This window comes from Vombatus ursinus, unplaced genomic scaffold, assembly GCF_900497805.2.
Source record: "Vombatus ursinus unplaced genomic scaffold, bare-nosed wombat genome assembly UNPS02014772.1, whole genome shotgun sequence".
Lineage (NCBI taxonomy): Eukaryota > Metazoa > Chordata > Mammalia > Diprotodontia > Vombatidae > Vombatus > Vombatus ursinus.
In genome coordinates this window covers 26,048,506-26,060,942 of record NW_020954550.1, presented here as the reverse complement: position 1 = coordinate 26,060,942, position 12,437 = coordinate 26,048,506, and the positions used below count along the sequence as shown (strand labels likewise).

Genomic DNA, 12,437 nt, shown 5'->3' with positions numbered 1-12,437 from the left:
ACAGCCAAAAATTCTTGAGGCCTCATTTTCCTAATGTGTAAAATTGTGGATAATGTTGTACATTTATTAAGGAGAGATTAAAAAAGTTCATTTTTCAAAGCATTAGGGTGTCTAATAAGAAGACCATGTGTAGGAATGATATAGCATCATTATTTTTGTCAAGAAATAATAGTCACAGTCACTCAAAAAGCATTTGCCAAATGCTTCTTATGTGCCAGGCTCTATGCTATGAAAACAACGACAGTTAAAATGGTATCTACTTCAGTATAGTTCTCTAGAGTTCTAAAACTTCAATTCCTTTGGATTATAGAAATTGTGAATGCTGAGCAGCTGCCAATGCTCGGTTCCATCTTAATTAGAATTTCTAATCCTATACCTAATAATTTCTACATCTTCCATGCAAACTGTTTGGAAAAAAAAACAATTTGCATGCTAATATAAAGGGGTTTGTGAAAGGTGTCAAGTGATATTATTTAACAGGCAAAAGAGGTTTGTTGATATTAGATAAACTGAGGTGTCACTTGTCAGTTTCTCTATTTGAAAAAGGGAAAGGAAGAGAAGATAAGGGCCTATATTCAAATTACCCATGCAGTTTGCACTTCCTTAAAAACTAATTGTCAAAGGGAGAAAATTGGTGAGAAAGGAGAATAAAATGAAAATGACACTTTCTTTAGCAGATAAAAATCCTGTTTTTTGATGTGGGAGGGAGATCTAACAGAAATTGTAATCACAGAGGCATATTGGCAGCCTTGAATATCAGTCTCCATTTTAAAACGTTGTCTCCCATGACCCTCCCAGATTTTTAAAAGCATCCGTGAGTTTGTTTAAATGTTTCATGTTTCAATATGGCCTTGCTACCTCCTGAATCAGTATTCTAGAGAGCTTTTCCTTAACAGATACCTTTAGTTGCTTTCTAAAGCTTTGTATATATGGATGGAAACAGAACAGTGGATTTTTTTTTTACATGAAAAAATTATTTTATTAGGAAACCAACAAATAGGTTTAATATGTAAAGAGTAAATTTGTTTTGGAAGTGACATAAATGAAAATCTTAAGATAAATTGTTTCTTTTGGACAACTGTTTGCAATATGGCCCTGGTTCCTTAAGTATAAAAGTGTTTTGCTATTCTCCCAACACTTAATCAATCCATGATCTCATCCATGAGGGCACTCCCTCTACTGGTGCTGATAGTAACCCATCTCTACCATCTTCCTATATGATTCTTTTCCCTGCTCTCTCATATTCTCTGCATAGTTACCTAGTATGCTAGAGGCCTATCTCTCTGTGGGTACCAATCCATCACCTACACTGTCTTTCTGTTATTCCCTGATGCTTACTACATGAATGATCCATCATACTTTTCTCTTTTATCCCATTTCTTGCACATCAGTGCAAAATCATTATCAGTGGAAAAAGGCATACTTTTGCCCACTACTTAGCTCTCATTTACCCAAAGATTTACTGAAAAACTTTGATTCTTCAGAGATCAAGGTGTTCTAGGATTTGGAACATATAGGATTCCTGGAAGAACATTTGTGTTGAAAAGTTGATCGTATTTTATAATATATTTCAGGGAGGGAAAGATAACACAAAATGGAAAAAAAATATTGCTAATATCACCCTCCTATCCCTAATGTGGTTAACAGAACATTGAAAACTCTTAAAATATATGCCATTTTCACATTTTTATAAAAATTGTTTCTTTTATCATGACATAAAATATTGTTCACTTATGTTTGAAAGTTAAGCTTATCTATGGCTTAAAAAGATATCTCAAAGGATGCAATCGAGTATTCTATTGTGGCTTTTATTTTAATGAATAGATGCCTAAATACAGTGTGTACCAAATTCAAAAGGTTCATCTTCAAAATAAAAAAGGCACCTTACATAGTACATTCCTTTTTTAGTATGTACCTATTCATATCCAAACACAATGAACTGCAAACCTACTCAAGAAGAATATTTGTCATCACTTTTCTACTGTGCCACCACATAAATGCTAAAGAACAATAAGAAAATAACCCAAGTTCAGTTCTTCCCCCTTTGTTAATGCAAAGCTGCTTCCTGTGACCGATTCTGATAACAATTTTGTTTGTTTGTTTGCTTCTCCTTGGATGGCTCTAGAACAATTAAAGGGATTTTTGTGTCCATTGTGTAAATGTGAATCAGACCAGACACAATATTATCAATAACTGGCTTAGTAAGGTCTTCACTAAAATCCGCCACCATGGTTTTTCTGCCTCAGAATTGGAAAGCACCTTTATTCTATAGCACTGCAAGGCAAGATAGAGCACTATTACAGCTATGTCCTGGGCTGGATATTGAAGGCACAATACTCCATGATAGCTGTCTTAGAGCAGTGCCCAGGCTGCCAGAGAGATGAGTGTCCTCACCCAAATATGACAGTTCATCCAATTCTTCAAAGAAATAAAATAGTGGAGCAGATATTTGTGAGGATGCTGGAAGAAGAATTGGAAATACAAAACTCTCAACATGAGTAATTCACATTGAAAAATGTTGTCCCTCAGTTCCCAGAGCCAGAAGTCTAACTCCAAAGGTTCACTCTTGGGATTTAAATACCTTTGAGAGACATTGATGATGTCTCTTGTCCTGAGGTGTTGCTCCTCCACTTTACCTTCCAAGTAAATGGTTGACATGGCTATGGGGTAGGGGTCATATGCATCTAATTTGCTGCCACAGAAAGATTGATGGTAAATGGTGCTGGCTGTGGCAATTGGAATTGATTCTATCTCTAGCTTGACACCTGCTTCCATGATAAACTGTGTCACTTTGAAGTGGACTTTGACCTTGGAGTCCAGGTGCCCCTTTCCTTACTTCTTTACTGTTTCCACTCCATGATGAATACCATCACTCCCAATATCTGCCTGGACCCTTGGCCCCCTCAATGCCAAATAAAAACCCAATTCAAATTATGAGGAAGGATAATGAAATGCACCAAAAGTGGAAGAAGCACACTCTACTGCTATAAGGTCTTTGCAGAAATTATCTGTACCTGTATCAAGGGAACCTTAAAACTATGAATCAGTCAGCATTTATAAAATATTTCCTCCAGCATACCATATCTTTACAGTCACTCATTTGCTTGAATGGCACAAAGAAGACAAGATTCCACTGTATTTTTTTTGTTGGACAATAAAAAAAAGCTTTTGACTTCACAGATTAGAATACCACTACTTAAGGGCTCTGTTCCAAAGAGGAATCTCTCATAAGTATGTTAAGATAATACAAAATTATTTCTACCATAAAAAGCACTGACCACCATAAAAAAGCCTAAGACATAAGAGGGATGCTCACCAAAGGTAGATGTCAGTGTCATGAAAGATGTCTTCTAGAGAGTAAAAGTAGGATTAAAAACCTATAGATACTGAGGTATTCTGATGTTTCTGTTTGTGGATAATATTGTGTTGATCACATCAAATCCCAGAATATTATGGAGCTTCCACACAGGAGGAAAAAAGGATGAAAAATGCCTAATGTCCAGAATATGATATGCAGTTGGATGGCCAGGCAATTGAATCTGTATATCAATTCATATACCTTGAACAGATATTGCAGATGGACAATGAGTTGGCCTGAGAATCCTATAGGTAGAAGAAGGTAGACTGAAGCTATCTTCGTGAAACTCTGCAGGGCATACATTTTGCATTTCAGCATCAGCTGTGTCCATTGAATAGGTCAGGTTGCAGCTGTTTCAAGTTGTTTCCCTTGGTGTACAAAGCCCTGTGCAGCCTGGGTGACCAGCTGGTTCCTGGGGCTCCCTGCCGCCCAGGAGAGGAGGAGTGGAAAGAGAGGCCAGAGGTGGTCCCTCCAGGGCCCCATGGTGATGCTGTTCCATTTTGGGTGGTGATGCCTCCCAGCGTGGGACAAGGGCATCCACAGCTGCTGCTGGTGGGTTTCCAGGCCCTGCTGGGGTGCTGGGAGCCTCATAGGGCCATGTCCATGGAGCCGGCAAGCAGTGGGGCTAGGCCAGGCCAGCTGAAACAGAACAGAGTTGAGAAATATTCTGACTCTACTTTGAAGACAATCCCATCAAGATCAGTTTTGCTACACATTGGTTCAGTCAGCAAATATGTTGTTGAGTTGTTTCTCAGTCATGTCAGATTCTTCCTGAACCCATTTAGGGTTTTCTTGGCAAGGATACTGCAGTGGTTTCCCATTTGCTTCTGTAGCTCATTTTACAAGTGAGGAAACTGAGGCAAACAGGGATAAGTTCTGGGACACACAGCCAGTAAGTGTCTGAGGCTGGATTTGAACTCAGAAAGAGGAGTCTTCTTGACTCCAGGCCCAGCACTCTAGCCACTGTACCACCTAACTGCAGAATCATACTGCCCCCTCTGATCAATTATACTGAAAGTAGGGGTGGACTACTTCTCAAGTGTTAGTAAATGTGTATAGACAAAGTTGAAATTGTAATACCCACTCTTGGTGTATTTGGAAATAATGGCTGAGTGAACACAGGGATTTTCTATAGTCACTTTTTCTCTTATTTTTTCCTTGGAATTTCATAACAAGTGGCTGGTTTCCCTTCAAAAGTCCCTGCATTTGTTTATTTGCTCTATTCTATGGTGTCCAGATTGAAAATTTTAACATAATGCATATTGAAATTTTATTAAATATCTTTTGCATGTTTAATTTTAGAATACTGTAAAGGTAAAATGAGATGAATTGAGGAATTGTTGGTTTTGGAGATATCCTAGAAACCTAACATAATCTGAATAACAGGTTCAGAGAATGACTATTTTGCATCAGACACCTTAGTTGTGGACTGTGGCATCAGAAATTTAGAACTCTGGTAAACTGTGTATATAAGAGAGACTTTAAAAATTAATCTACATGCATTTATTAAACCCCTATTATGTGCCAGGCATTGTCTGAAGTGGGGGAGACAAAGACAGAAATGAAATTGACCCCGCTCTCAAGTGACTTACATGCTTTTGGGTGTAGTATCAAGTAAAAATAGGAATAACATGCAAATATTTACATACATGCAAATATAAAGAAGCTCCATTCATGGGATGGGTCTATAGGACCTAGACCAAAAGGGGAGAATGTGACAAAGAATTTCTGACATCTTGGGAACTGGGGCAGGAGGGTGGGGGGACAGAGAACATTAGAAGTGAAAGACTTGTGCTTTCAGAGGATCTCCCCCCGCCCTTATTGGCTTCTGAGCAGGAAAAGGAGCCAACTCAATGGGTCTTTAATAAGAAGTACCTTGTCTGCTTCTCTTCCCATCTAATGTAAGGGTGGTTCCAACCTTTCATTGAAAGAGTGGTGAAAGGGGACTGGTATCTCTTCCCTGTCCTGGTCACATGTTGCCTGTGAACATGTAGCTAAGACACATATCCAGCCTAGCCAAGTCTGAGCCTGAATCTCAGATTCCTTGTTCCCTCTTGTGTTCATTCTCTAATCATATAAGTTCTAAACTCTAGGATCTTAAATGGATGTGTTTGGGCTTGGAAGCAATCTCATGAATTTGAGATATGAAGAATACCTGGTCCTCAGTTGCTGTGAGACATACTCTTTCTATATCCACTACAGCACTTGAGAGAAAAGAAAATCACCAGCTGGAGGATGAGCTCAGCTTGTGACCTAGTTTTTCAGAAGACATAAACCTTGAGGAAATTGTTTGGACAATGTAGAGCAAAGGTGATGTGTAAAATTCCTATTCAGCAACCCAATAAATTTGTTCATGTTCTTATCTTTAAGTCTCATTCACCCTAAATATAGCCATAGTAGTTTTAAAACTAGAGTATGAATTGTCTTGCTAATATGTGCTTGTAAACCTCTTCTGTTTACTATTTCTTTTGTCCCTATTTAGAGTCACTTTTAACATTCCTTTTTAGAGGAAATAAATAGCTGTCCTATGTGTGATCTACAATGTATATTGAGTACCTTTCTATTCTCCCCCTTTTAGGAGACCCTAGTCAGGCATCAAAACCCAAGTTTTAAGTAATTTTCATTAGGCCTCTTGGGTGGGGATGTAAAGAGCTAGAGACAAGAAGATAAAAGAGGCAGAACTCTCTTTTTGTGTTCCCTCTTTGCAATGATAGACATTTGGGAAGAGAGAGGGCACTGGAAGCTTTTAGAACAAATAAATTATTGGATTTCCATAGTCAGTACTTGAACTCATGTATATTCTAGAGACTTCTAGGAAACAATAATAGCCAATAACCAGTCTGATGCATGGTAATCAAAAATGCCTTGGCTCTTTTCTGAGCAAAGGTATAAAGAAAAAACGTCATCCCAAGTCCAAGTTAGGGGATATATATGATGTAAGTGCAAAACTGAGTGCTAAAGGATCTAGTTACTCAGACTACTATAATAAATCTAAATGAACATGTAATAACAGAAATCTGAAAGTGAAGGAATACTTTATTTCATGTAATGTGTACTTCTGAAAATTTGTGCATAGCTTGAATCGTTACAAATTCAATAATGGTTTAAATGCACTAGGGCAATACCTTTCCCCCTCCAGAATATCCCAACTGCAAATCCTTCTGTAAAATGAAAATCTTTTTGAAATACAAATTGTCATTTGCTTTTACTGCTCTTTCTTGGCCTGAATTCATAGACTATGACTTGGGTAGGGTGGGTATATGGGGTGGGGGACAGAGGCCTAGACTAGTAGATAGTGTTCAATTATAATTGTGATCATTGTCAAAGATAAAGCTACATATATCTCGGATAAAGACAAGAATTTCAAAATAAATGACAGGTCTGTACTCAAGAGGCTAGTTCATAGTTTTCAGTCTGGACAGGTTCAGGTTTCAGCCACAAAATGAAGTTGGACATCTCTTGTTGAAAGTCCAAATCATTGACAGATCTGAAGGAGATTTCTTGCTAATGAAGAATTTCTTGGTAATGTATGTATGTATGTGTGTGTATATATATATATATATATATATATATATATATATATATATACATATATAGGGGGTATAGAAGAAGATACAAGTTAGTGGAAATAGGACAGGCTGATTTTGGACTTGTTAAGGTATGATTTTAGGTGCTGACTTTGATACACATTGGCTATGTGAACCCAAATAAGTTAATGCCCCAGGCAACTCTATAAGAAAATTATTTTCCTTATCTTTTGGTAGAGGGATTTCCTTACCACACTGCACCAAAGAAATCATATGTGTGGATGTGTGTGTATGAATACACGCATACATATATACACATATGCTTATGTGTATGCATGTGTGTGTATATACATACATATAGAGAGAGAGAGACAGAGACAGAGACAGACAGAAAGAGACAGTGAGAGAGACAGAGTTAGAGAGACACAGAGAAAGAGACAGAGACAGAGAGACAGACAGAGAAAGAGATAGAGAGAGAGAGAGATTTTAGGTTGGGAGATAGGGAATGGATCTTTGATTTAATTGATATAGGGCACTCCCTCTTCCCTCTGGGAATTCCCTCTGCCAATGAAGATTAGAAAGTCCTCTGCTACTTGCAGTCTCAGAAAGTTTCTTAAATTGCTTAGAAGTTAAATAACTTGCTTGGGAGTCACATAGACAGTTTGTTTCAAACGTAGCACTTCAGCCTAGGCCTTCTATAAGAGAAACATACATGCATATAAATGCATGTTTATTTATGTATATATACATTTGCAGATGCATATATACACATGTGTATGCACACGCATACATTATGCATATAAAAACTTATGTGTGCATATGTGTGTGTAATTCTGTGCACCTGGTTGGTTAGGCTTGTACTCAAGGCAGAATCCACTCATTCTGAGCTGTTTTAATCCCTACCTACCTAACAATGCCCCACCCCCATTTGAATTGTGATACTAATTTGTTGAGGTTTTAGCCTCTCCATTTCATCATGTCTCCTACTTAAGACTTATTATATTATAAGTCCACCTCTCATCACTTGTATAAGTCTTAGCCCATTGGGACTGAAATATTGCAGAGTTATCCATCCTAAACTAACATCAAAAATATTGACAATTAAGTAAAGTATCATTTCTTTCTTAGAAATTAGGAAATATTTTGGATAATTAGAATGTCCCAAGTTTTTTAAGAAAAACCTTTTAAAAAGATTAATTGAATATTTTTTAAAAGGAACAAAACCTTAAACCACATTTCTAGTTTTGTCATTTTGGTCAAGTCACTTTACCTATCGAGGAACTCCATTTCCTTATCTGTACACATGTGGGGATTGAACTAGATGGGCTCTAAATTCCCTTCCAATTTGAACATTCTATGATCCTATGATTCTAATTGTGGAAATTCAGGCATCAGTGAGCAGATAGGGATGCATTTGGTGAAAGGATAGAAAGGTCTAAACACCCATGAAATCAAATCAACTTTGGTTTCTATGTCTACTAGTTGTGTGGAGGATCAAGCTTGCTTGTTTTATTGCTTTGCTGTAGAGAAAAGTTATGATGAATGGAATAAGTAGAACCTGAATTTGATCTAGTCTAATTTAGTTGTCACACTGATGGATTAAGTCAAAGACTCATAATAGTTATATTTAGGAGACGCATTAATTATAGAAATTAAACAAATTATGTGTTTAACAGAGAATCTGGTTAAGTCAGCCAAAAATAAAAAAATGCTTAATATTTATTTGTATGCAGTATTAAATATTAAATTTGAATGTGTATCATTAATTTCATAATACGGAATGTGTTCTCTTGAATGAAATTAATGACATAAGGGTTTTAACCTTATATTATCCTTACAGGAAATGCCTACATATAGAAAGAGATTGGTTTTTAAATGTTCACATTTTCCCCCCAAAACCTAGGTTATTAATAGTTCATAGTCTTAACACAATGAATCACCATTATTTCATTAAAATAATTAAAAACAACATTTTTTAATATTAAGAAGAAAAAAACCCAAAAATCATGAACCCCAAATCCAGATGTTTAAATCATGTCAAAGATCTCATTAACCTGGTAAAACCAAGGAAATTCCAAAGTAAAATAGATAGTGGGTTCTTATCTCATCCCATTGAGCTTTTGAGTTATTTTAAGGGAAGTTAGTTATACTTACTAATAATGTCTCCTCAGCCAAACCCTGCTAAGTAATCTGAGGCAAACATGGTTAAGTGACTTGTCCAGGGTCATACAGCTAGTTAAGTATTTGAGGTTATATTTGAATTTATCAAGATGAGTCTTCTTGACTCTATTTCTGGCACTCTATCCACTATGCCACCCAGTTGCCCTGTGCTATCTAACTTCAAGCAAGTGAAGACTTCCCCTTGCAGTATGGGTGGAGAAGAGTGATTTGCTCCAACAGGTCACAATGGTGGCAGAATCAGGCACTATTAAGTGCTTAGAGCTTGGCCAGACATTGAAGATGCTAAGGTCATCCACTGCATCCCAGGCCATCACCAATCATTTTGACTTTTGTCTTGCCACCGGACTTTAATGACTCTGGAAGGGAGAGTGAGGCACTGACAACTTTGTCCAACTCTGACTCACTTGAATCCAATTTACATGAAAGTAAAGACATCACCCATCATTCACTATTTTACCAACTCAAAATTGCAGCAACACAAAGTAAAAGTGAGATGTTCAAATCTAAAGACAGCTCCTTTCCAAATGTTCAAATGGACTATTTGTACCGACCTGTAGTGGAGCCTTCTGAGCTCATACTGGACTGACCAGCCACTGTCAACCACACTATACCTTGACTCTAATATCATGATGTCATTGGTCCTCTACAAATACAAAGCACAAACAACCACCACCAAATAATCTTTATTTTGTTGCTACTAATTGAGGGCGACTGGGTTTTTTATGTCATTTTCCTAGTTACCTTCTAATGATTATGCATGAACACATTTCAAATTTGGGATTGCATGGGCAGGGGGATTTCACATTTTTTGACAATATACTTGTAAATCACTGAGAATGTAACTTTTCTTGCATTTCATAAAGATTTTCATTTCATTTTTGATTCTCATTTGGAAATCTGTGTAATGTAGGAATAATTACTATTTAGCAAAATTATAGGTGCTGCTAGTATAAATTGAAACCAATGCTTCACCCTATAAAGTAGAAGAGACCTAACAGATAGCACAGAGGGCTACTATATGAGAATACAGGCACTGAACATCCACTTAATTTACAAGAGTTCAAAGGACATTCAATCTTAACTGAATGACATCAAAAAGTATTGTAAAAATATCTTGTCAAGCAGCATTGTTGTGCTGTCTAGCTTTTTAATCGTAGCATAATGTTAATGCTATTAGTGTTTCTGCAAAGACACACAGAGGTCAAGGATGCAAGGGAAGGGTAGAAAATGGGGAAAAGAAAAGCTTACATGTGCTAATTACATTTTCTTCAGCTTAGAAGCATGGTATGACTACCCCTAGTAAGCTACATTAATACATTTTGCTTATGGTGTGATTTATCTGATTTTAAAACAACTCCTTCATTGTAATTAATTGCAAAGAATGTGGGGTTTAAAAAAAACAAGCCAATGATAAAACTAAGGAAGTCACTCAAAATCCAAGAACTAATCTATTTTATGAGCAATTGAAGAGGAATGGGCAAATTATAAACTGAAAGAAACCAGGTACATATTTTGGAAAGATTGGAGGACAAAATGAATATTATCATCCTGTGACAACCAAACATGTTTTCTTTCTTTAAAATTCAAACTCATTGCTTTTCACAATGGTGGGTATTGAAAATTCAAAATGAGGTCAATTAGTCCGGGTAATTGGTATGAGATATACAGACATAACACACATTTGTGTGTTTCAGATTTGTCAGATAAATTAGGCACAACTTCACACAGAGTAATTCATATGTATAACGTAAGTACATATATGTGCACATGCATGATTTGATATAGTTTTTCTGATAAATTTAAGATGTAGTATTTTTTCCAGTGCAGAATTGTTCATCTAGAAAAGGTGACCTCAAGTGAATATAATTTTACTTGTTTCCTCCAATTTTCATTTATTGACATTAGTTCTAGCACACAACTTTAAAAATTATTTTATGACAAAGATTCAACTTCACCTAATGTGAAATTTAATTCCATAAACTCTGAATTTTATTCCTGAAAGTAATACTTTACAGTCATGTTACCAAATATTTGAGATGACCTCTAGCTAGATTTCCTGAATATTTAACTTTCAACAGTGGAAAGAGATAGCTTTTTTTTCCCCCTGATCAGAATATTCTAGCTCTATAATTTTCTTGCTGCTCATGGAAACAAAGCAAGGCAGGCTCATTGAGAAAGCATATTCTAGAAGACATAAATATTTGCTATTTGGGAAACCTCGATGAGGGTTTAGTTATTTAAAACTAAAGAAAGGAAATTACTATTAATGATTGGTTTCAGTTAATGAAATGTTTTTATGCAAATAGGTGAACCCGAAATATGACCTGGAAACAAAAGCCTGCTTAACAGTTACTATGAAGCTATACATTAGTGGATCAATTAAACAGAACTTCTTTCTAATGAAAGGGGCTATGCAAGAGTTGCCATGGAAACCTGGAAAGAGAGAGCCTTAGAATGCTAATAGCAGAAGAAATACAACAAAATGTTTGTAAACACACACCTTGAAATTTGTATGATCAGTTAAGCAATAAAATGGTGATGCAATATGTTTCCTAGCCCAGAATGAGTCCTCTTTTCAGAAGCAAGGTGTTCCCATTCACCAATCTTTGAATGAAACAAGAAGCTACCATCAATGACAACTCACACATTAGCAGAGAGGGAGAAAAATCCACTATAAGGGGTTGAAAGAAGTCATATCTGAAATTAAGTGCCCCCTTGGCTGTTAACAAATTCACATAGGTCTATTTTAATTGAAGATATAGCCGTGATGGCGTTAAAAGTGAAACTATAAACCATAGCAAACCCAGGTCTTATCATCAAAAGATAGAAGCCGTATAAACTTTCTTGCTTTCTAGATTTTGGAAAGATTTTCTTTTTCTTTCTCTAATTTTCTTTTTTGAAACCTCCCTCCCGCCCCACTTTTGTTTTGGTGTATGCATTAATAATATTTGGTTTGGCTTAAACAATTCCTAACAAACTGAAATGTCTGAAGCTCAATAGACAAATACAGTTATTTATGTAACTACAATCACTGAACAGAATAAGGGATATAATTCAGACCACTTTAAGTTACTGACTTCCAGTGATAATTACTCCAATTTGTGTTGCATGTTAAAGAGAAACAAAGCAACTAAATGGCAATTCTATTCATCATAGAATTAATGTCTTTCCTATTCACCACTGTGACATAGTTTTAAAATCCACTAAATCAGAAATTCCATGCCCACTTTGTACTAAATTTCATTCATAATTATTGCAGTAGTAACTGGGACAAAAACAACATTCCAGCATTAGTGCAAAAGACAAGAGAGTTAAATGTGTGTGTGTGTGTGTGTGTGTGTGTGTGTGTGTGTGTGTGTGTGTCCTCTAAT

At 36.3% G+C, this 12,437-nt stretch overlaps 1 protein-coding gene across 1 annotated transcript in view; it reads right to left on the bottom strand.

Moving 5' to 3' along the window:
- Positions 1–2,047: 2,047 nt before the first annotated feature.
- LOC114044089 (cyclin-Q-like) overlaps positions 2,048–12,437 on the bottom strand; it is a 36,292-nt gene continuing 25,902 nt past the window's right edge. The window contains 3 exon segments of the mRNA XM_027863370.1: positions 2,048–2,161; positions 2,221–2,808; positions 3,737–3,997. Of these exon segments, the coding sequence (XP_027719171.1) occupies positions 2,048–2,161; positions 2,221–2,808; positions 3,737–3,997 (963 nt within the window).